The sequence below is a fragment of the Sinohyriopsis cumingii genome, chromosome 3, assembly GCF_028554795.1.
Source record: "Sinohyriopsis cumingii isolate HCF-2022 chromosome 3, ASM2855479v2, whole genome shotgun sequence".
Lineage (NCBI taxonomy): Eukaryota > Metazoa > Mollusca > Bivalvia > Unionida > Unionidae > Sinohyriopsis > Sinohyriopsis cumingii.
In genome coordinates this window covers 82,316,141-82,341,769 of record NC_142963.1, presented here as the reverse complement: position 1 = coordinate 82,341,769, position 25,629 = coordinate 82,316,141, and the positions used below count along the sequence as shown (strand labels likewise).

The 25,629-nt window shown below is 34.4% G+C and overlaps 1 protein-coding gene across 2 annotated transcripts in view; it reads right to left on the bottom strand.

The window, feature by feature from the left end:
- Positions 1-20,889, bottom strand: part of LOC149803202 (uncharacterized) — a 152,056-nt gene extending 131,167 nt beyond the window's left edge. Inside the window, exons 1-3 of one of the 2 annotated variants that reach the window (XM_089952821.1) lie at positions 20,765-20,889; positions 7,344-7,512; positions 3,164-3,217 (exon numbers count right to left, since the gene is read on the bottom strand). In XM_089952821.1, coding sequence (XP_089808947.1) covers positions 3,164-3,217; positions 7,344-7,503 — 214 coding nt within the window. In that variant the 5' untranslated portion in view covers positions 7,504-7,512; positions 20,765-20,889. Of the gene's footprint in view, positions 1-3,163; positions 3,218-7,343; positions 7,539-20,764 lie in introns of those variants that run through there. The other variant, XM_089952822.1, reaches the window with a different exon arrangement.
- Between the last annotated feature and the right edge of the window lie 4,740 nt (positions 20,890-25,629).

Below are 25,629 nucleotides of genomic sequence, written 5' to 3'. Positions count from 1 at the left end.
CTGCCTTGCTTGGTGCTCAGAATTAAGAGGTTAGTGTTAGGACTGTTTGGTCTGGTGTCAGGATAATGTGACTAGATAAGACATCAAGCTACATGTCTGCGGCATGATACCCCAGTACTAGACATCACTATAAACTGCCACACTGCAGACATCATAGCGATATGACTGAAAAATTGTTAAAGCAACATTAAAAATCCAAATCACATGAGATCAACCTTTTGATTCAAACAGAGCTTTTCAGTTACAAGTGGATTAACCACAACCTTATCTCCAGTTAGGTCATTAACTAGTAATAAAATACCATCAATGAGCAAAAAAGTCACTGCTCCTATAGTCACAGGTGTTATGCATATTTAACTTAATTATCTGTTGTCAGTTTTTAATATTTTTAAATTCTATTACATGCTACTATAATGTAACTTTGTTTACTGGATTAGATATTGTCAAGAATAGAGTTCAGTTCTAACTGATTTTTTAAAAATATTTCTTGACGTAAACAACTAATAATAAAGACATTGTATCTAATGCTGACCTAGTTCCTGACCTTGATTCAAAATCAGTGGCAGTTTTGGCAAACAACTTATAGATATATATGTATGTATGTATGTATGTATGTATGTATGTATCTCTATATATATATATATATATATATATATATATATATAGTGTTATGAATTTTACATGAATACAAATATACTAGTTTCATGTCCAGATGGGTAGTTTAAGACTATGTTAAGTAAGATGTTTTGCCAAAGAATGTTCTGTATCATTCATATTATGTACAACGTTAAATGTATTTCACGATGTCCACCATCTTTGTTTTGGAGGCAATTTATGTACTGGAGGTACCTCCAGTGTGTCATATCATTGGTTTGCATTGTTTCAATGCTATAAATCACACATATAATAGTTTCATGTACAGATGGATATCCTGAGACTATGTTAATTTCAATGTATTATAAATGTTCTGTATGATTGATATTATTTCACGATGTCTGCCATCTTTGTTTTGGAGGCAATTTACGTATTGGAGGCACCTCAGATTTATGCAATCATTATTGAACACCAATAAACCATTGATATAACTAGTTTTTAAATAGAATAAGTTATGCACAACAAGAAAATAATCTACTTACCTTCTCCTGCAAGGATAACACATTAGGATGGTGCATGTTCTAATTTTCCTGCACCACCAACTTGTTTGGAGGCCAGTGTTTACTGTTTATTCATGTGACACAAGGATTCAAGAGTTTGATCATACGTTTGCGATTAAGACTTTAATAATATAATTAGCATTTAATGTTTGTTTTGTATCTCAATAATTTAACGATATTTAATATTTATTGAGTCTTAAATACTTGTTAACAATATGTACTATTTTGGCGGAGTGTTACACTGTGTAGTGCAACCGGTTATAAATACGGGTGTCACGCAAACCAGTCAGTTTCCCTTCAACCGGCATCGGGTTTGTATGCAACTGCAATATATAATCGGCTTCCAAAATTGATAGGGAATTCATCATTCTCTAAGTAGAAATTAAGTAGAAATAATCATATTAGAAAATATACATTCATTTATGCAATATAAAAATTAATAGTAAATTTATGTACTAAGGAAAATCAAAGCCAAAGATAAAGTGTTGAGTACTCTTACGTAGGGATATAGGGCCTCCACAATGCTATTTCAGTACATTTGTATGACTTTATATTTTTATCGTAAAACAAATGGTCACCCGTTTCGCCTGTTAATTCTATTTATTTGAATCCATTTGTATTGGGATTTTAATGTTACCCCTATGAATATTATAAAATTATTATAGTAAATTATATTTGATCAATATTATTATTTAATACTAACTGTTGAGACTGCTGGTTATAAGAAATGTACATTCCATTATACTAATCTATTTATTGACTAGGAAGAGAATATGTGAATTCTGTTATATTGAATTGTTTATTGACATTTTAAGACTAAAATAAATCCTCTATTTTTCTCATTCAGATTTTATGTTGTTTATATACTTAGATAAATAATCTCCTCACAGATAAGTAGCTAGAATAAGAAGCCATTATTTCTACAGGGATTTCGTCTGTTATCAGAAGACTTACCATGTACTACCTGTACATTTATACTATTGCAACCAATTCAAAGTCTCAGTTTAAGGATTGCCGAACCATCAAAACAGGAAGAAATTCTCTAAATATAAGGGAGCTTGCGCTGGGAAATTAAACCGAGGTGGAGCACGTTACAATATATTCTGGTGCTGTTTCTGCTTTTTCATGGGGTGGGGGTGGAGATGCCATATTGACATCCTCCCATGAGACTAATCAAAATGATTCAAATGTGAAGGATATGTTTCAAGTTTTGCTCTGGTATTATAGAGTGCAATTAGGATGTCGCCTCTGTAATGAAGGGAACAAAGAAGTGCATACAAGAAAGATATGTAAATTGAAAGAAATGTAAGCCACATTATCAAAATGACTTAGAAGTGTGATAATTGATAAGTACAGTGCCCATAATTTTCTCCATTGAAACTGAATGTTACCAAGTGAAATCTCATGTGACAATAATCAACAGTATCACAATTGAAGAGATATGAATAAATTAAATAGAATTACAAAAATGTTGTATGTACCATCTAAAGCAACTTTTTGACTTACAATACAACTGAAAATAAATGATGGATTATTTGAAATTAAAGTATAAGATTAAATGGATTATATGGAGAACATTTTTACAGCATGACAGTAAAGGTAAAAACAGGTACATTAGTGTATAACAGTAACAACCTAACAAGTAAAAAGGGAGGTTACCCTGTAAGAGTTGTTCCCTTTATCTATAAAATATAATGATATAAAGATGTTTTTGGTCTTTCCGGGATAGCTGGATTTGAAAGTAGCAGAGAAAGTTATCCTAATGTAATGTGATCATGTAATGTATTTGAGGTAAATATAAACCATATACATCGGATTTCAAGTGTCACAGATAAAGACCGGTTTAGTGAGATCAAGGGGTATATGACCCTGAGTTGAGGGCTTAACCTCTTGATCTCACAAAACCAGTTTTATCTGGGGCAAGTGATACCTGGTGGATTTGATTTATTTCTTAATGAGACACTTATTATACATAATTTACATATTTCCTTTCAACAACTTTCACTTACCTTCAGCTGTTGCTAAATGCATGACAGCATCATCACCAACCATCCAATCAGGTGCTGAAAAAGACTACTATTATAGTATACTGTAAAGAACATACAATATTAGCTAAATACTGCACACTTAATGAAAATACTGATGCAAAAACTATACATATGAATGCTTAACAAAATTACTGATACAAATGCTGCACATATGGTAAAAGACAAAAAATTAAAACAACGGGAATTTCTGTATTTTATCATCATCAATCTCCAAACATTACACATGCACTACAGCTGTTTGACAAATTATATTAATCAAATGACACAGATTGTATCACTATTTTCCTTGGAATTAAGGAATGCATAAAATCAAATCTACTAGTACTAGTGACACTGTCTCTTCACTAGTGACCTTTAATTGTCAAATTTTCTTGATTTAAAAGTTTCAAAGTCACAAACAATGTAAAATAGCTTTTGTCTTATTAAAAAAAAATATTATGCATGATCATAGAGCTAAAGAACGATTTTAATGGATTCTGGCCATACAAAGACTCTATTTCCTGGTGTACCATCTATACTTGTTTTTAAGTTAAGTTCAACTGCAAACAAAACAGACCCTGATCTGCCATCACACAAATGCCCAGATAGACCAATGCATACTGTTATTTATTCTAATGATTACAAATTGCTCCTCTCAAACTGTACAAACCCAGATTTACCAGTGCATTATGTGATAGCAGATCTTGGTCTCTGCCATTTGCAGTTGGACATGAGTATATACAGTAAATTAATTCAAAACACTTTTCCTCAAATATGGGCTTTACATACAGTATTTATATTGTATTGGTTTGATGAAATAAATGAAAACCCTCAATTCTTATAAGTATCTGATATAGTTTTACTATTAATTATGCATGATAATTTGTCTTAATGGCATAACAGCAACAATTTATTATATGCTGTGTATCACATGCATGTAACTGTAATTCTAACATGAACCTGTTTGTCTCCCTTTACAATGCACAAACAGATACCTTGTTGTTTGGAGGCATGTGTCATCAATGGTGAAACTCAGTATGACAGTATTCTAGTGTCATCAGCAGCATGAGTCAGTATGACATAATATTCTGATGTCATCATCAGCATGAGTCAGCATGACATTATAGTCTCATGTCATCAACAGTATGAGTCAGTATGACATAATATTCTAATGTCATAAACAGTACAACACAGTATGACAATATTCTTATGTCATCAACAGTAAAAATAGTATGACATAATATGCTGATGTCATCAACAGTAAGTTTCAGTATGACAGTATTCTGATGTCATCAACAGTAAGACTCAGTATGACCATAGTATTTTGATGTCATCAACAGTAAGTTTCAGTATGACATAGTATTCTGATGTCATCAACAGTAAGTTTCAGTATGACAGTATTCTGATGTCATCAACAGTAAGACTCAGTATGACAGTATTCTGATGTCATCAACAGTAAGACTCAGTATGACATAATATATTCTGATGTCATCAACAGTAAGTTTCAGTATGACATAGTATTCTGATGTCATCAACAGTAAGACTCAGTATGACATAATATTCTGATGTCATCAACAGTAAGACTCAATATGACAATATTCTGATGTCATCAACAGTAAGTTTCAGTATGACATACAATTCTGATGTCATCAACCGCAAGTTTCAGTATGACATACTATTCTGATGTCATCAACAGCAAGTTTCAGTATGACATGCTATTCTGATGTCATCAACAGCAAATTTCAGTATGATATACTATTCTGATGTCATCAACAGCAAGTTTCAGTATGACATACTATTCTGATGTCATCAACAGCAAGTTTCAGTATGACATACTATTCTGATACCATCCTGGAGTGGCAGTGAAGTCAATCGTTCTGCATAATATGCTTGCATGTTGCACTACTGGATCAACCGAGTATGACTGATGTAAAAACAGCTAACATTTTTTTCTTTTTCATTTTAGAATCGAAATATCTGTAGTGACTTGAACAGGGATATCTACTTTAACATATAAATACCAATTGTCAATTGTTTTTATTTTTATACATAACTTCTCCTGCTGGGTGCACTTAAGAATGCATCTATGAAAACAGGTACTTGTTTATTGAAATATTTACTTTTCTCACATCATTATTTCTTGAACATTGTAGACCTAGATCTGCTGTTGCATAATTCAAGTCCATATAAGGGGGTCAATGCCATAGACAAGTAGACTGATTAATTAAACAGGCAGATGAATGGATAAAGCTTTAAATAATTCAAAGAATAAACAGGCAGGCTAACACATTAAGATAAAAGAAAGACAGATGTAAAAATTGATTCTTAAATTAAAGTTCAGAATATATCTAAAGTACACAAAAATGATAAGGAGCAGGACTGAAAATGAAACAAAAAAGACCCACGACTATAATCATGGTTACACTGTTGGTGGAGAAGCCTGGGTGGCCAAATGGTTTAAAGTACTCACCTTTACCGATCACTGCAATCTCGCATCTGTCCACATGGATTCGACTCTCTGGCTCTGACAATGTGAGTATGTGAGAAAGATTGTCAGTAGCTTCCCATGGGTTGGTGGTTCTTATCAGGCTTTTCTTGGGTTGGCCACCATGTATAGCCAATAGTGCACTGAGAAATGGCATTAAACTCCAAAACAACAGCTGTTGGTGGAATTTCAAAATAATTTCAGCTCCTATAAGATTATTAGACCAGCAGGTACAGTACTAAATAACTCTCATGATCCTTAATACAGTTTGTAGTCTAATGTTCAAACAGCTGTTTTATTTGTCATATCTAAAAGAGTCCTCAATTCTTTAGAGTAAGCATGTTTCAGTTTCACCCACATACTGCTTTTTGCAATTCAGACAATATGCTAAAGAGATGAAATTGTGTGCTTCATTACTTAGCAAACTGGATCTCACTAAAAATGTCCTCTATACTTGTACTGTATTCATAAAATGTAGCCATAAAGCACATGCCAAAAAATATTTGTTGGCAAAACACTAGAATGTTGTCAAGCATGTTTGGATGCTGAACATCAAATGAAATCAACAATAAATAAAAGTATTTCTTAGTTTTTTATATATATAGTCAATTCTCAAGCCATCCACCCCTCTGCCACTTCCATATGATCTTATACCTTTTTGAACTGCATAAATTAGCTTCTTTATACACACCAGGTGATTTTCCATAAGACCAACTAGTGAACATGGTTGTTTTACCTGTTCTTCAAACTTAAATCAAGTGCTTTATTGATTTAAAACTACATTCTAATAATCAGATAAAACAGAAACCAGGTAGCCAAGTGGTCTTAAGTAGTAGCCTTTGACATCTCACCTCTGTCCACATGGATTCAAGTTTGTGCTTGGCCAAAGTGGGTATGTGAGAAAGCTTGCCAGTAGCTTCCCTTGGGACAGTGGTTCTTATTAGTGTTTTCCTGGTTTTTTCCTCCAGCACTTATACTGGCCACAATGTATAGCCTATCATGCAGTGAAAATGGCATTAAATCCAAGACAACAACAACAAACACCAAGCAGTCTATGTTCTTGCCCAAGCTTAACAGTAAGATTAAAAACGTTACCATAAGTACTCCAGCCTGGACGCATCTGTCATTAAAGCTTTCTAACTGCAATCACAGCCATGCTTGTTATTTCTGACACATTAACAAATTGTCAATGACTAAATATTCCAAGCATAATCAGTATTTTTTTAAAAACCCAACCAAATGTTGCTCTCAACCATACTAATTTCCAATTATTTGTTTTGGGGATTTATGCCTATGTAGCATTACAAGCCACCCACAAACCATAGATGGTGGACAACTCAAATTACTGTGTTGAAATTAAATTGTTAACAGACGATGGGACAACATTAAAACATAACACACTCCACCATACTGTATGTGTACAAAAAGTATGTTAGCTCTGATTTCTTTTCTTTCCTTATAAATTCCATTTGATAGATAATAATTTGAAAAGAAATCAATTTTACTTTCTTGCACAAAAATGCCCTTATGATAAAATACACCCTTAACTTTCCCTGTCCCTATCAGTTTTTATAAATATACCCAGGTATATAGTATATCCTCTTGCAATATTTTTGTTTTGTTTTCAGTAGACAGACAGACAGGGAGAGAGAAAGATAGAAAGGTATGTTCTGGTACATTTCACTGTCAGATTCTTCAAGCCTCCCAGCTTCTCCAGTTCATCATGTATTTGTTTTCCAGATTTACAATGCTCCCACTTTCTATGTCCAAGTGCATTCCCAGCTCCACTCAGCACCATGCATGCTTCATAACGCTTTTGTAGATAATTGCAACTCATGCTTGGAGGCTTGCAATAAATAAAACAACATTTTAATGAACAATCTGTGCATTATGACAATGGACCTTTACCATAATGGACAAGTATCATGGTAGTGACACCTTAAATGTAATTTGGACACTGTATATACCCAAGTGAAAGTTGGATCTAACTAAAAACTGCATAGAACCAACTCTGCTGTTGCATAATGCACTGGCAGATATAGTCTACATAGTTTATTAGGATTAATCAGTAGAATAAACAACACAGACTATGATCTGGCACATTACATGATGGCAAATCAGGGTCAATGTTGCTTGCAATTGGACCCACCTTATAAACAAGTATATACAGAATACTGCTGGGCCTTTTTCTAAAACAGAACTCCATACTGGAAATACTTTCACAGAGTGATACCGTGTACAAAGTGAAAAATCATCTAAAAATAATGAAGAACTTAGTCAAATGCTGTTGTACGCACGCTAAATAAGATAGTAATACCTGTACCAAAAGTATCTTGATTACTGTACATAATTATTTGTTCAAATTAAGCAAAGAAAGTTTCAAAGCAAAGTGAGCTCACATCTGAAGAAAAAAACTGACAAATGTTTCCAGTAGAAATCACCTAAATCAATAACTGACCGTGTTGAAGAATCTGATAGCCAAGTAATGTCATACAGTAAACAATGTACAGGAAATTATGCAATGATAGCTGTTGTAATATATGCAAGGCCTTTTTCCACCCAGAGACAGAAACACAACAAGCTGTTGTAATATATGCAAGGCCTTTTATCACCCAGAGACAGAAACACAACATGCTGTTGTAATATATGCAAGGTCTTTTTTCACCCAGAGACAGAGACACAACATGCTGTTGTAATATATGCAAAGTCTTTTTTCACCCAGAGACAGAAACACAACATGCTGTTGTAATATATGCAAGGCCTTCTTCTGCCCAGAGACAGAAACACAACATGCTGTTGTAATATATGCAAGGCTTTTTTTTCACCCTGAGACAGAAACACAACATGCTGTTCCAGACAGATGCCTACCCACTGGCAGAAACACCCAAGCTGTTCCAACTGTACCAGTATGATAATATCACTTATCTTTTGATAGCATAACTGGCTTGAGTTAAACCACTTAAATAAAATGCTTGATAGGAATAGTGACCCAATGATTCTGGATCATTCAGGAAATGGTCTATAATTATCAAGCAAAAATTATCATGACTTTCAATCGCTAGACAAAGAATAATTTAGAAATCAAACATTACCCAGCAGACTGCCAGAGAAGACGTCATTAAATAAAATTGACCATATTCAATTCAGTAGCTTCAGAAAAGCGCTCTAATATACGAAAATGTTAGCTTCAAAACTTTCCCCATTTCCATTTAATGAGTCAATAATAATTATACCCTTCATTACATATTTTAACCTTCAAGTTTTTGGTTTTTATAAAATTAATAACAAATCAATTTAAAATGTAGTATCTACCTTAATTCAAGATATGGTCTTTTTGTGAACATGTAGCAGCTACCTGAATTCAACATATGGTAAACCTGATCCAGCATTTTGGGAGCCCATGGGCTCCAAGCACAGAATTTTTCAGATAATGTGGGGGGTATTATATATTTACAAATATGTACAGAGATATAAACTAATCTAAATGGACACAAGAAAAAAGATACACTGACAATGAAAGCCAAAAATATTTGCTGGACAAATGTAATTTTCCATTACTTGCAAAAAAAATTCATCCCATGACAAATTTATAATTTTGCAAGGCAATTTTATAAAGTTCATGAAAATCTTAATTCCAGGCAAGTAGATAAATTATGGATTTTTCCAGCTTTAATTTTTTTAAAATAGGATATCAAATGAAAAAGTCAATTATCATAACATTTCCAGAAAATCTCATTCATCCGCTCTGGTGCCAATTAGTGGCACACTCTGGTTCTAATTAGAAATGCTTGTGACAAGGTGTGGCTGATAATTGAAACACCTCAACCACTCTCCACCACCAGACATTGAAATAGAAAAGCCATGATCATCATGTTGATGACAAGGTCAATGCATTGCAGTAAACTATATGACTGATGCCAAGGTCAAAGCATTGCAGTAAACTATATGACTGATGCCAAGGTCAAAGCATTGCAGTAAACTATATGACTGATGCCAAGGTCAAAAGGTTAAGTGAGCATGCCACAGGGTCAACTGCCTAAACTTCATAATTCATCCAAAATATGAACAAAATCAATCAAAATGGTTTAGGAGATATTAGCATATGTTAAAACTGTAACCAATGCCATATAGCACATTTTCTGCCAGTGTGATCTTGCAACAAGGTCAATTGGGCAAGATGCATGTAACTGAATGAAATGTCTCAACTACAAAATGATTCGACCCAAGTATGAAGAAAATCCATCAAGAGTTTTGGGGAAAATACAAGCAAATGACAAAACTTAAAACCTTATTGCAAATTTTCTATGAATGTGGTCTTGATCCCATTGTCATAGAGGCAAGTGGGCATGCCAGTAGAATCAATTGTCTTAGCTTCAAATGATTATTTCCAGATATAATAATTTTTGATAAGAATGATAATAATCTATCAATTGGTTTGTGAAATATATGCAAATGAAAAACTTTAACCCAAACCTTAACAAACTGTTGACTCTTATGACAACACCTTTACCGATGCCATTGGAAAAAAGTGCTGTCTTTCTTCATACAAAGGTGACCTTAACAATAAAACCATCCATCTATAAACATACAGCAAATAAAACAATCAAATGTAATGATGCAACTTTTTCACAATCATTGAATGTTACATAAAATGGTCTTTCCACTGATCAACACAAAAGTTCTAAATATTAATGTTATACATATCTACATTGTGTGTGTTAATTTTCATAATTATAGATTGAAAGAGTGATTTAGGAAATAACATACTGGATGCTAATTTTCTTTGTGGTTTTGGATTTTTACTTTAAGATGAGGTCATGATGTTAGTAAACACATTATAGTTTCAGAAGATAAGTAAACATGTTGATGAGTTCAGTTCTGGTCATTGGTTTTCTGGAAAAGCCAGGCTGACCTAATTCCTGATCAACTAGCTGCTAAAGCACTTGACCTTGTTAACAGTTTGTGATTTCAAACTGATTATTTGAGCATTCTGTAGTACGTTTTAGTTTTTCTTATAAGGGATGATTTACTAAAAAGTAGCTATTTCTAGCATACACTAGCATGAGATAAATAGTGCGTTCAATTCAGTTCAAAGTTTATTTATTTCAATATTTCAGTGAAATTACAAAGTTGCTGAGACTTTAGGATTTAGTAGGCATTTTTGGAATTATTGTCAATTCATTTAAAGACATTTTAGATATCACTGTGACACATCAAAAGACTACTGGCACATCAGCATAGCAGACTGAACTTCATTTACACCATTGGAACTCACTTTTATGCTTGTGATGGAATTTTAGGACTATTTAGGATTTCAATCACAATACTGTCAAGTTATTTTTAATTTTTCAATTTGTATTTTAGGAAAATAAATAATTTATTCAATTTTACAAAACTTGTTGGTTTTCACTCTTTTTTGTTACTTAGTTTAAGACAATAGAGTCATAGCAAATAATAAAAATATGTAATTATACATTCTGGATTCTCACAACTGTGGTAATATATGGTATTAACATTCTGTGGCTACAAATGGTCGACAGTGACAGATCAACTAAGGTCAGCTCCAGGCTCTCACTCAGTTGTAACCCCATATGCCTTATGGTAACATTAGGGTGACAAACTAGTGTGTGTCTTGTAATCTGGCCATCAAATTAGTTAGACCAAACCATGTTTTGTGTTATTTAGCAAAGCATAACATGGTGTCAGAAGTGAAAATTTTGGAATAACTTGGATTTACATGTATACCATTAAGAAGTATATCACCATAACAATACTGAAAATTGGATGCACAAGTTTATGTGTTAATTGTCACAATATGGAAAAACTCAATTAGCCACCTGAAATGGAGTTTAATTCACACCAACTAGCAGACACCTGAAGGAGGTGGAAGCAGACTATACAGTTTTACTTAGATGTTGTGCTGGCAGATAAAATAGAGAAAGAACAATTCAGTGCCTTTCTATATATTATTGGTCAGGATGGTAGAGACATTTACAACACATTTACATTTGAGGCCAATGAAGCTGGAAAAATTGATTCACTTATCAAGAATTTTGAGGACTATTGCAGTCTGAAGCAGAACATTACAGTAGAAAGGCACAGATTCAATACAAGAATCCAACAAAAGAATGAAACCATTGACCAATATGTAACTGAACTTAAATTGATTGCAAAGAACTGTAAATTTGAAAATTTACAGGATGAAATGATTAGAGATAGAACTGTCTGTGGGACTAATTCTGATAAAGCAAAAGAAAGACTGTTATGTGATGATCAGCTGACATTACAAAAAGCACTGGCTATCTGCAGAGCAGACAAAGAATCCAAAAAGCAGACTCAAAGTATGCAAAATGAAGCAGATGCATCAGGAGTCCATGGCATGAAAATAAAGAAAAAAGAAAAGAAAATGGCACAACCAAAGAAAATGGATATGTTATATATGACATCAGACTCCAGATTATTCAACTGTGCTAAACGTTGCAAATTACATGCAAAAGGTAGGTGTCCAGCCTATGGAAAATCTTGCTACAGGTGTCGAAAACAGCATCATTTTCTGAAATGCTGCAAGACAAAATGGGTGCATGGTATGCAAGAATACTTTAGTGAAGAGGAAGACACATCTTTTGTAGGAACAGTGACAAAGGCAAACACTGATATCAATGACAAAGAATGCTACATCATTCTGACTCTTCATGGTACTGATGTCAAATTTAAAATTGATAATGGCTTGCAAGTAAGCATCATTCCAAATCACATTTTTGAAACAATGAACATTGACAACATTGAGGTAAAACCAACCCAAGACCTGTCTTGCAAGCTACTCTGGTGACAAACTAATTGTCATAGGCAAATGCAAATTAAACTGCATGAATCAAGAACTTGATTTTTATATCACAAAAACAAAAACCAACTGCCTTATTTTGGGTTCAAAGCAACCCAAGATTTGCACTTAATACAAGTAGTTTGCAATGTTCACAGGAATAAGGACAATCATGTTGTGAAAGAATTTCCCAGTGTGTTCAAACGTCTAGGATGCCTGAAACAAAAATATCTTATTGCACTTGACAAAAATGTGAAACCTGTTATCAGTCCACCACGGAAGATTCCTGCAGCTTTATGAGAACAACTTGTATCAACTTTGGATGAGATGAAATGGAAAAATGTAATACAGAAAGTTGATGAACCAACATAATGGGTCAGTTCATTAGTAGCTGTTGAAAAACCCAGGTCCGGAAAACTATGAATTTGCCTAGATCTGAGAAATCTGAATCAAGCTGTCAAGCGAGAGCATTATCAACTGCCTATAACTGAAGATATAACCACAAGGATGACTGGAGCTAAGGTTTTCTCCAAACTAGATGCCAATAATGGTTACTGGCAAGTACACCTGGAGGAGGAAGGCCAGTAATTGACAACATTTACACCCACTTCTGGTATTAAATCCACTCAAGAAGAGTTTCAGAAATGCATGGCACAGTGTTTTGAGGACCTGCCTGGGGTGGAGACTGATATAGATGACATAATTGTTTAGGGAACTTCAAAGGAATATCATGATGGAAAACTGAAAAATGTTTTAAAGAGATCCCAGGAAATAAATCTTACACTGAATTTGGAAAAATGCCAATCTGGACTAACAAACGTGTGCTACGTGGGACACATGTTGATATCATCAGGTATTAAACCTGACCCAGAAAAAGTAATAGCAATCACTGAAATGCCCGCTCTGACGGACAAGAAAGGAACTGAAAGATTACTTGGTACAGTCAACTACATGTACCTAGTGAAATGTATCCCAAATATGTCTATAGTGACAGAGCAGAGCACTTTTAAAAAGTGACAATGAATTTGTTTGGGAAACTGCACAGAAACATGCATTTGAAGAGAACAAACAGACTTTAAGCAAAGAACCTGTGTTAAAATACTTTGATGTTAAGAAGACTGTTGTTGTTAGTTGTGATGCATCAATATCAGGACTTAGAGCAGTGTTGATGCAGTCAGGCAAACCCATAGCATTTGCATCATGGTCTTTGACAAACGCAGAAACAAGGTATGCACAGATCGAGAAAGAACTGCTTGCTGTGTTATTTGGTCTTGACAGATTTAATCAATATATACATGCGATCATCAAGTACAAGTTGAATTGGATCATAAACCTCTGGAATCAATCCTCAAGAAGCCTCTATCTGCCACACCGACTAGACTTCAGAGAATGCTTTTAAGACTGCAGAAGTAGTGTTGACTTAACATATTGTCCAGGAAAAGAGTTAATTGTAGCAGATACATTGTTGAAAGCATACATACAGACAAACACATCTGATATGAGCATGGATAGTGAAATTGAGTACTATGTGCACATGATCATGTCAAATATATAGATTGCAGATACACAGTTAGAAGCAATAAAGAATGGAACTAACCGTGATAATAAAATGACCAAATTACAAGAAATGATTCAAAAGGGATGGCCAAATGATATACATCTTGTACCTTTTGAAATCAGAAATTTATGGAACTGCAGAGATGAACTTTCAGAAATGGATAGATTAGTTCTAAAAGGAGAGAAGATTGAAATACCAGATGCTCTTCAGAAATAAATGCTACACGAGTTGCACAAAAGTCATATAGGCATTGAGAAGACAAAGCAAAAAGCAAGAGACATTATGTATTGGCCTGCCATGAATGCACAAATTGCAGACAGCATATTGAATTGTTCTACTTGCCAGGAATAAAGAAATTCAAATAAAAAATAACCATTGTTGTCTACACAACCTACTCCACCATGGGAAACGGCTGAAACAGATTTATTCATGTGGAATAATTACAATTATGTCTTGATAGTAGACTATTGCTCTAGATATTTTGAAGTTGCCAAGTTAGAAGATACACAAGCAAGCACTGTAATCACACACACACACAAAGTCAGTTTTTGCAAGACATGGAATACCACGAGAAGGAGTGATAATGGACCACAGTTCCCCTCAAAAGAATATGGTCAGTTTGCAAAAACCTGGGGATTCAAACACACAATGTCAAGTCCCAAGTATCCACAGTCTAATGGTTTAGCAGAAAGAACCATTCAAACTGTGAAAGTAATTCTCAATAACACAAAGAGAGATGGAAAAGATCAATACTTATCGATACTGGAGTATCGAAATACACCAATTGATGATACAAGAGTGTTTCATGTATGTGTGTGATTTGGATTTTTAATGTAGCTTTAACAATTTTTCAGTCATATCGCTACAGTGTCTGCAGTGTGACAGTTTATAGGGATGTCTAGCACTGGGGCATCATGCCACAGACATGTAGCATGATGTCCCACCCAGTCACATTATCCTGACACCAGGCCGACCAGTCCTAACACTAACCTCTTAATGCTGAGCGTCAAGCAAGGCAGCTGTTAGTACCATTTTTGTAAGTCTTTGGTATAACTCAGCTGGGGATCAAACCCATGACCTCCTGCATCTGAGGCAGATGCTCTATCCACTAGGCCATTGGAGTGGTCAAGATGATATAGGATCTCCAGTACAAATATTGATGAGTCGAAGACTCTGATCGACTTCACCTACTATCAACCAGCTACATCCACAAGTTATAAAAGAAAGAAACCTAACTGGGTGAAAAGAAAAATCAGCAAAAGAAACAGTATGACAGAACAGCTAAACAGCTTCCAAACATGACTTCTGGAGACAAAGGATCAGAAGAAGAGATCTTTGGGAACCAGCTGTAGTCATCAGAAAAAAGTAGCACTCTGAGGTTGTATATGAAAACCCAGGATGGTGCTATATACGGAAGAAACCGAAGACACCTGTTACAAACAAAAGAGACGTTACCAGAGTTATATTATACATACGAAGATACTAACAAGGAGGTCACTGAACTGAATGACAAGATGCCATTAGTCATCAATGAGCCAAACCAGACAGAAGATTCGAACAAGGAGTGGATGTCTAAATAAAAAAGCCTGCAAGATACAGAGATTTTGTTATGTGAACTTGATAATTTTTCTGAATAATATTGTCTTGTGAATATTAGAAACTGAAAGTGGTTAAGGGCATAATAATACATCTCTTATATCACATCAGTTTTTATGCAGTGATAACAACTGAATTGATGAAAAAATATTAGGAATATAGATATTAGTGGCAATGCCAATACATGACCAATTGTATTTGTTTTCATGAGTGTTAAAGAATGATTGTGAATGTCATAGGATCAGAACTTAATTATAACTACAATTAATAGAAATTTTATAACTTACCATAAACTCTTTGAAATATATATTCATGTGCAAAATGGAACTTTGTCAAGTTTGAATATGTTTATAAATTTATTAAAATGAAAAGAAGAAATGAATGTGTGAATTTAAAAGAAAAGCACAAAACTTGTCTTTAGGGGAAGTTGTGGTAATATATAGTATTAACATTCTGTTGCTACAAATTGTCTGACAGTTACAGGTCACCTAAAGTCAGCTCCAGGCTCTCACTTGGATGTAACTATATGGTGGCAGGGTACAGTTTCGTAAATTGGCCCCTGGCAAATTTCTTAACTTAAGGCTATGGCGTAACTTTTTCAGCTATTATCGTTTACTATTTAAAGACATGGATATATTTGTGAAGTAGGTGTTTTGGGCTTGTTTTGTTCTTGAAATTGATGTCAGACACGCACACCTTCCATAGTTATTCTGCAGTATGTTGATAATGAAATACCAATAGTCGGCTAGGAAGAAGAGCTAGCCTCTGTCATAGCAGTAACCACATGGGTTTGGGGCAAGTAGAATATCTCAACAACGGCTTGCAAGACAACTATTTTCAATTGTATTAGCCTGTTTAGTACACACTGTTTTGCAGAAGTGTCATCTAGGACAAGGGCTTGTGTTTGCACTGTGAGCATCACATGGTGTCAAAAATGACCTTCGGACATGAAAATTCCAGGTAGAAATTTGGAGTTGGGGTGCATAAACTTCTTCTGCTATGAACTGCCATTGACTTCTTTGGTCAAGTTTTAATATAGGTAACCAAAAATATGGACCTTTTTGACTTCACTTGTGGATTTGATTTTTTTATGATTTTTTTTTATACTAGGTCACTGATTGCAGCATTACATTTGTACATAAAAACTGGGGTATGCGGAGAACTCGCCCCATGGAGAACTCGCCCCAACATATCTGGAGAAGTCGCCCCTGACTGGTTGGAGAAGTCGCCCCAATTGGTTGGAGAAGTCATCCCAAAACTTGTCACCCAAATTACCTTTTTATAAATGAATTAAGTCATCTCTTACATGATTCATATTTAGATATTTATATATACGCAATCACAAAAGAGATATCAACTGGTAAACATAAAAAGCAATATCATAGTAATATTTCTGAGGACGAAATTAAGTCTTTATATAATCTAATGAATGACGACAGTATAGTGATTAAAAAGGATGATAAGTCAAACAATATTATTATTATGAATCAAGATGATTATGTTGAAGAAGTTGAATGTCAATTAGAAATTTTAAAAAAAGTTTCAACATGCATTAATGAGATCGCTAAAAATAATAATTCCGTATATGAGGAATTTGATACTTTCCCTTTTAACATACGTACACCTCAATTCTACATATTACCCAAAACTCATAAAAATCCTGACCATAATTTACCTTTAAATTATCCTGGATGACCCATTATATCAGGTTGTAATTCATATACTGAAAACCTATAAAAATGTATTGATAGTGTTTTACAACCTTTAATGAAATCACTCCCTTCATACATTAAAGATACAACTACTTTCATTAAAAAGTTGAAGTCTATTCCACAGCTATCTGATAATTTCAATCCTGGTATCATTTGAGGTAACATCACTATATACCAACATTCTGCATGCAGATGGCATTGAAGCGTGTAAATATTTTCTTGACAATCCTAATAATAGCACACTATCTAGTGAAGATATTTGTAAAATAATAAAACTTATCTTGGAAAATAATTATTTTCAATTTAATAATACAAATAACATACAAATAATGGGTACGTCAATGGGTATTAATATGGCTCCTTCATACTCTTCCCTTTCATAGCTAAATTATAAAAGGATTTTCTTCAAAACAAAAAGTTTAATCCATCTGTTTGGTTCAGATTTTTAGATGACATATTTATGATCTGGAAGCATTCAACTGAAGAACTGAAAACATGTACTGATGGCCTAAATCATTTTCACCCGACGATTAAATTTACTTATACTGCATCTAGTATGCATGTTTCATTTTTAAAAAAAATATTGATAACACTATCTCTACAAATATTCATATCAAGGAAACTAATATCCACCAATATGTACACGTGATCATGGTGTTTTTATATATAACAAAATTACATAATCTTGTTTATTTTGCATCGGTAATTTAGTAGTGAAATATTTTTTAAACTTCTCATTCAACTTGAAATAGTTTGTTATTATTGAGAAAAAATAAAATTACGGACACTGACCCAAAAAAAAGAAATAAACTAAATGATGTGCATAGTACAAGGGATCTTTCAGAAACCGTCTGAATTCTGCGCATTAGCTATGATGATGAACTCGGTAGCAACCGCATTTCCTGAGTAGGCATCAATGATGCTTTTTATCGAGTTCAAGTATCATTCATCAATGGTTAGCAAATATCAATGAACAATCAGATTAAACTGTTCAGTTAGAGAGGTGATAGTATAACCCTTTGGCTTATTGATGGTCATCACCAATTCAGTCGATTTCGGGTTGTAGAGGTCCATGCCATAAAGTCATCTCAGGATAACTTAGGTTATTAGGCTGGAACACTTTCATATATAAAACTGCAGACATCACATCATGCTTACACCCTCTCTATTTTTCCAAATAAAATGCATCTAATGATTTGAAGAGCAGAGTAAAAGGGACAGATAACACTTATTTTTCGTTAAGTACAGAAGTGGAGTTGATCAAATGGAAAAGTTGAAAAATTGCAAATTTTATAGATTTAATAAGTTATTAAGTTGAAGAAAAACAACATTAAAAAAAGCCTTAACAACCACGTGGCGACATCTCAGAATTACTATATATGATCCTTGAGGCGACTTCTCCAGGCAAAGTGGGGCGACTTCTCCGACCACCATGGGGCGACTTCTCCTGACACCTGGGATGAGTTCTCCCAGGGCGAGTTCACCGCTAAACTGGCCCCTGCCTTATGATAACATTAGCATGAGAAACTAGTGTACGTGTTTTCACTGTTTTATTCAGTTGTAATCTAGCCATTTAAGTAGTTAGATCAAGCCATGTTTTGTGTTGTGTAGCAAAACATAACAATCAAAATCTCACTTTTATATTTTAAGTTCTGACTGATTTGCGATTTATCATACCTATCCAGTCAGGTAAAATCAAATATGACCGCGTGACGATATACATGTAATGCGCCCGAAATTGGTGAAAAGAAAAAAAAAATAATTCGGAAAACATCGCTTAAATCAAAGTTTGCTTTGCTTAATACTATTATTATTATTATCAAAACAATTAAAAATCGTAATAATGTGTACACCAATATATACACACAAAAGATGTAATTAATTGTGTACTTCAGCTTTTTAGTTAGTCCGAGTTTCCTCTGACCCTTGCCACCCCATTTTTTGATATTTGGACATTTATACTGGGGTGTAGGGTCACAGCGCATTCCCTATTGAAAAGTTGGAGTTTGTTGACACCATTTGGTGTCGGCATGGGGTAACTGCTTTCTAGCCGACCCAGCACACTTGAACGACCTTCCATTGAGATATACCTGCATGAAACCAATAGGAATATGATTTATTTTCTCAAAAATCGTGAGCATAGCATTCATCATGTCTTTAATCCGCTGACAGACGAGACGAAAGTACGTCGTTGCTGCAATTTGACCTGGATCTGCCCATTTGCATTCCGAGTCACATGACTATACAAATCTCGGAACCTACATGTTAATGACATCAAAGGTCATATAGTCACGTGATATCAACAATAAACAAATTTCCCAAGTTGTTGTACATAGAATTTGGGCATATTATATAAAAGTCACTTAATGTTTGTAAAAAGAATATAATGCACACTTAATTCTCAACATATTTATTCTGAGAAGAACGAACAAAAACCTGTCGGTATGGCAGCAGGGTAGAGAAAACCATTTTCAAGAAGTACCGAGCACATGTCAGCGATGGTTTTTTTGTTGGTGTCACGTGACTACCACATTGACACGTGCCCTTCAAAGTGAATCTAGTTTACTTCAAATTTCTGCAACATTTTACAGATTTTCGTCGTTATTTTCACAATAAATATTTTGATAAGTTTATGTTTTTTCATTTTTCTATACAAATTACATGACTTTTATTTATGTTAGAATTGTTATCCTACAGCAACACTAGAAATGGTCTGTTGTTGATATCACGTGACTGTATGACCTCTAATGTCATTGAGATGTAGGTTGCGAGAGTTTTGTAGTCAAAGGACTAGGAATACAAATGGCCAGATCCAGGTCAAATTTTAGCAACGATGTACTTTCGTCTCGTGTATCAGCGGATTAAAGACATAACGAATGCTATGATCGCAATTTCTGAGAAAATACATAATATTCCTATCGATTTCATGCAGGTATATCTCGATGAAAGGTCGTTCAAGTTTGCAGGGCCGGCTAGTAAGCGGCTACCCCATGCCGACACCAAATGGTGTCGCCGAATTCCAACTTTTCGATAGGGAATGCGCTCTGACCCTACACCCCAACATTAATGTCCAAATATAAAAAATGGGGTGGCACGGGTCAGAGGAAACTCGGACTACTTTTGAGTGTATTTCGGTGTTTCTAGTAACCGTATATGATATGTAAATTGTAACAACGGTACGAGCCCCTGTGATAATTATCAGGTGTCGCGTGTTCCAATTGGCTAAATTATAATCGTAAATTAGTTACTCAAAATTATATTTAAAAAACAAATATGAGGAGTGTTGGAAGTAAAATAAAGTGCCGTAAAACATAAACATTACGTGTACTGACTGTAGCCGTTTGACTTCTGTTGTGACAATTCAAATGATATCTCTTGCGATCGAAAAGCATTTACTAGTTTCAAAACTTACTTATTTTAATACTGACGCTTTAGCCTCCCCTACCTGACGAGCAAAAAACTTTATGAAAATGTAATCATAAATAATGTATTGTAAGTTCAATTCGTAAATCCTACTTTCACATTAGCAAAGCAGTGGATCCTGTGCTAAGGGAGTTCACTCTGAGCGCAGAAACGCGAAGACAAATATATTCAGTATGCGGACCGACTCGGAACGGTCATATATAAAACACTGCAAACACACATACACACACACACACACACACACACAATATATATATATATATATATATATATATATATATATATATATATATATATATATATATATATATATATATATATATATATAAAACCGAATAATTAATTGAATATGTGTATGTATACCGATGAGACATTAATTAAACGATAAAAAAATTTAAAAATGTAGTTTTCTATTTTTTAATAAAAAATTAAAATCCCTGTCGATCGCCTTCAATAAGCAGCATGTGAATCGTGTTCTTTGTCAGACTTTGTCATTCGACTTATTCAAATAACTTAGCTTTGACGTTTATTTTAATTATGCTAAGCAAAGTTTATTCTGTGACACTTTACTAATCTGTGTGACATATCTAGGCCGATAAATCGGCCCTTCACCCGTGATGATATTGATTTTCCATCAGTATCAACAAAGATTTGTGGGGTTGATTTATCGGACTATGACTTATCGTATCTATTACAAAATGACTTTCGGCGCAGGCCCGCAAGAAGCCCAGGACTGAACATTATCCTTGTGTGGTTTGTGATAAGAACTGTAACACTGGATCAATTCAATGAGATGCATGTACAAATTGGGTTCATGCAAAATATGACGGTACTGAGCAAAATGTTATCTATGTGACCTTTTATGCAAATATGTACGACGTGTGTAGTTAGAATGAGGATAGAAGAGATCAGCTACCAGAACTTTCTGATGAGACTAGCAGAGCTATTTAAAAAATAATAATTACAAATGTTATTTAAATACACTTCTAGAATTATTAAGAACCAAATGAGCTGTATTTTCTCAACTTGCCCCCGGGAAAATATAAATATCATCATATACTAACTTTCGTAAATTCCTAATTCAAGAGTTTGGCTGTACTTTAAAAACAAAGTCATTTGAAATTCTTTGTCACTACTATTTTGTTCACGGATACTGTATTCGGCGACCTTGAAAGTCCCCTTCGCATGTTATTTGTAATATGTCATTATGCCCCACATTATGTGAATCAATGCGTAATACGTATAAGCTACCTACTTTTTCAGTAGAATGAAAACATTTCATCTGGTTAATAAACACCCCCACCCCATACACATTTCACATTCTAATATTTGAATATATATGATTTATCATGTCTAAAGTTCATAAGTAACGGTCTTGTTTAGTGTCTGGTCATAACGAAGTTAAATAACTTTTAATTTACTTAAATCGTGTGGCGTTTGGTTTCGATCATTGCATGAAAAGAGCCATTCTGACCTCTAAGGATATTGTGAGACACGTATAAAATAAATTGGAAAACACGTGGTCTCAAAATCAGACGAATTGTAGACGAGCAACAACACAGAAGTATGAAGAATCGTCTGAAAATCAAAATAGACTGTAGCAGCAGGAGGGGGTGAGCATAGAAAATGACGGAAGGAGGGGGATGAAAAAAAATGACGCCAAAACAAATACATGTAACTTTTGGAATGACCAACGAACAGCAACATACACTATATGTGACACATAGTGATGCTTTCTTATGTGCTATACTATACAATGTTAATATTTTGTAGTCAGAATATCAACAACATTCAATCAAAATTACACAAAGACTCTGTTTCAGTAACCTATCGATGTATATATAGTTAATTATTATATTATTTTAAACAAAAAATCAAAAATAGACTGTAGAGGCTGAGCTCTTTGTATGTGCCAGTTTAGTTTCCATTTCATTGCCAGTTATTTTTGTTTGTACCAGTTTGTATCCATTCGTAGAGGGCCCTTCATTAAGGTTTTCTCACTTTGCCAATTTCTGCCTTTAAGGGGAACCCTTCAATGAGGTCTATTTTTGCTTTTGGATTCCCCATATGCATTTCTGGTTATATCCTTGATATATTTCTCGCAATATCTTTCATGTATTTCTGGCTATATTTATCTCTGGCTATTTTTAGGGCTCTTTACCTCTACGGTCTATTTATACCATAAGGGGTGGAGGAAAGTGTTTCCCCTTTATAGTCACATGGACTGACCCTCCGGTGAATTCCTAGATACGAAACGAAATACTAGAAATTCAGAAGGTTGTCCATAAACGGTTCTACGGTCAACAGGATACGCACTGATTTCTGTCAGCTCTCAGTACGGTTTCTGGTTAATCTTCGAACGCTTCGCCTACGGCCCCCACTAAATAACTTCAATTTCGAACCCGCCAGCAATATGGCTCGAACCCACGAAGTATGCCAGTAATGGTTTGGAAATCCAACGATATTACCCCTACACCATCGAAAGCTCCAAAGATATGTTAAAACCTTATATACTAATATAAATACCTGCCGCTGACGATAAATCAAAAACGTTTCAGATAACTTATATGCAGCATATTCAGTTGAAATAAAATACATAAAAAGTGTTATTTACAAAAAAAAAATAATATATCTAAATTAGTACTACGTACATTGCCGAGTGGGGTGATCCAGTTCACAGGTAGAGTTCATCAAGCGAAGTAGGTCTGCTATCACACTCAATTATGTTTCAAAACAGTCTGTGATTGGTTTTGACAGAGAATATATCAGCGTAAATAATGTTATTTACGAAAAATAAATCATATATCTAAATTCGTACTTGTATATGTAGTCCACAGGTATAATTAGTCAAGCGAAATAGGTCTATTATCACTCTATCAGCATAATGTTCCCAAATAGTCTGCGGGGAAAAAGGTGGTTTTCACAGAGAATATATTTTATATTTGTGAACACACATATTATCACTCTATCAGCATAATGTTCCCAAATAGTCTGCGGCGAAAAAGGTGGTTTTCACAAAGAATATATTTTATATTTGTGAACACACATATACACAAATACACACACACACATATATATATATATATATATATATATATATATATATATATATATATATATATATATATATATATATATATATATATATATATATATATATATATATATATATATATATATATATATATATATATATATAATAAACATGTACTAGTATGTATATCGTAAACTTATTTATCAAGCATTCTAGAATTTTAAAATTTTATTTCAATGTAACAGAGCTTACAAGAATCTATTTTTGGATGACCCGGAAATTTCAGCGCGTAGCATCAGTAATGACGCATAAGTATTTTTCGGACAGTGACGTGACCATGGCAATGTCTAAGCTCTGAGTATAATTGAGATCTCAGTAATTTATTGTATTTGGAAACATACGTTACGTTAGTGGAATATCAGCAAACCCTTGCATATCTGCTGAATTAGTCATCTGTAATTGACCTTACGCCAGAAGGTAGATCGCTCCGCCTACCGAACACGTGACTAATAGCGCTCGCTGATTGGTCAATCGAGCAGAATGATTGACAACTGGCGATAGGTCAATTGAATCGTTGTTGTAGTAATAATAATGAGTGATTCTGCACTTACCATGGAATCTCATGCAGCTATACCAGCTCGACAGCGACTGGATACGATTAAGAAGTATCTTCCAGTCCGCGATTCTGTAAAACAACAGCTGCAACAACACCAGAATGCTCTTGTGGAATTTACAGAGGGTACAGAACAGTTATTTAAACCAGTGACAAAAGTCACAAAAGATCTTCCGTCGTTGGAACAATTAGCTAAGTCAACCGAAAAAAACCCTAAATCACCCAAAAATAAGTAGGAGGAAGAACAATAAAAGCCAAAAAGATTCTCAAAAAACTTCCCCAAAATATAGTTGCTGCTCAACCACATTTACAGAAAGAGATACAGCAAGCAATAGAGGGTATAGAACAAACCCTTGTCGAGAGTGGTGATATAAGGGATCTTTTTAGACCAGAATCAGAACCGGAACCTTCTACAAAAAAACCTGTAGAATTTACAGAAGAAGGTCGTAAAATACTTCGAGAAAGCCCTACAGCGGTTGCCGCAGTAGGACATCAAATTCGTAGTAAACTATTAAGACCAGATCCCGCCGAAGTTACCAAAAAAATGGACTTGTTTTGCATTTCGAAGTTACTATGCTATATCTACTTGGTCAACAGGACACACATTGTATCTGCAAATGGAATACACTCCAGCCCAGTTGATATATGTTGTGGTGTTCCACAGTGGTCTGTTCTTGGACCTGTTATCTTCATTCTGTACACTCAGTCGCTCTCAAGTGTCATAGATCATCATCCAGTGTCTCACCAATTGTACGCTGATGACACCCAAATATACAAATCTAGCCACCCAACTGAAGTTGATGCTATCATCCAAGGTGTAGAGAGGTGCATTTCTGATGTGAAATCATGGATGACATGTAACAAGCTGCAGATGAATGATGATAAAACTGAGGCCATTCTGGTCCCAACACAACGACTTTCTCATTCACATCCTTTACCTCAAACAATAAATATCAGTAACACCAACATTAAATTCACACAATCAGTACGAAACCTAGATGTTACTCTGGACAGTACTCTCACAATGCACCAACATGTCATGAACATATGCAAGGCTGCATATCTTGAGCTGAGTCGCATCAGCTCAGTTCGCAAATATCTTTCAGTTGATGCGACTAAAACACTTGTGTGTTCATTAGTACTTTCAAGACTGGACTATTGTAACTCAGTTCTGTCTGGTTCATCTCAATAACTACTCCAGAAGCTT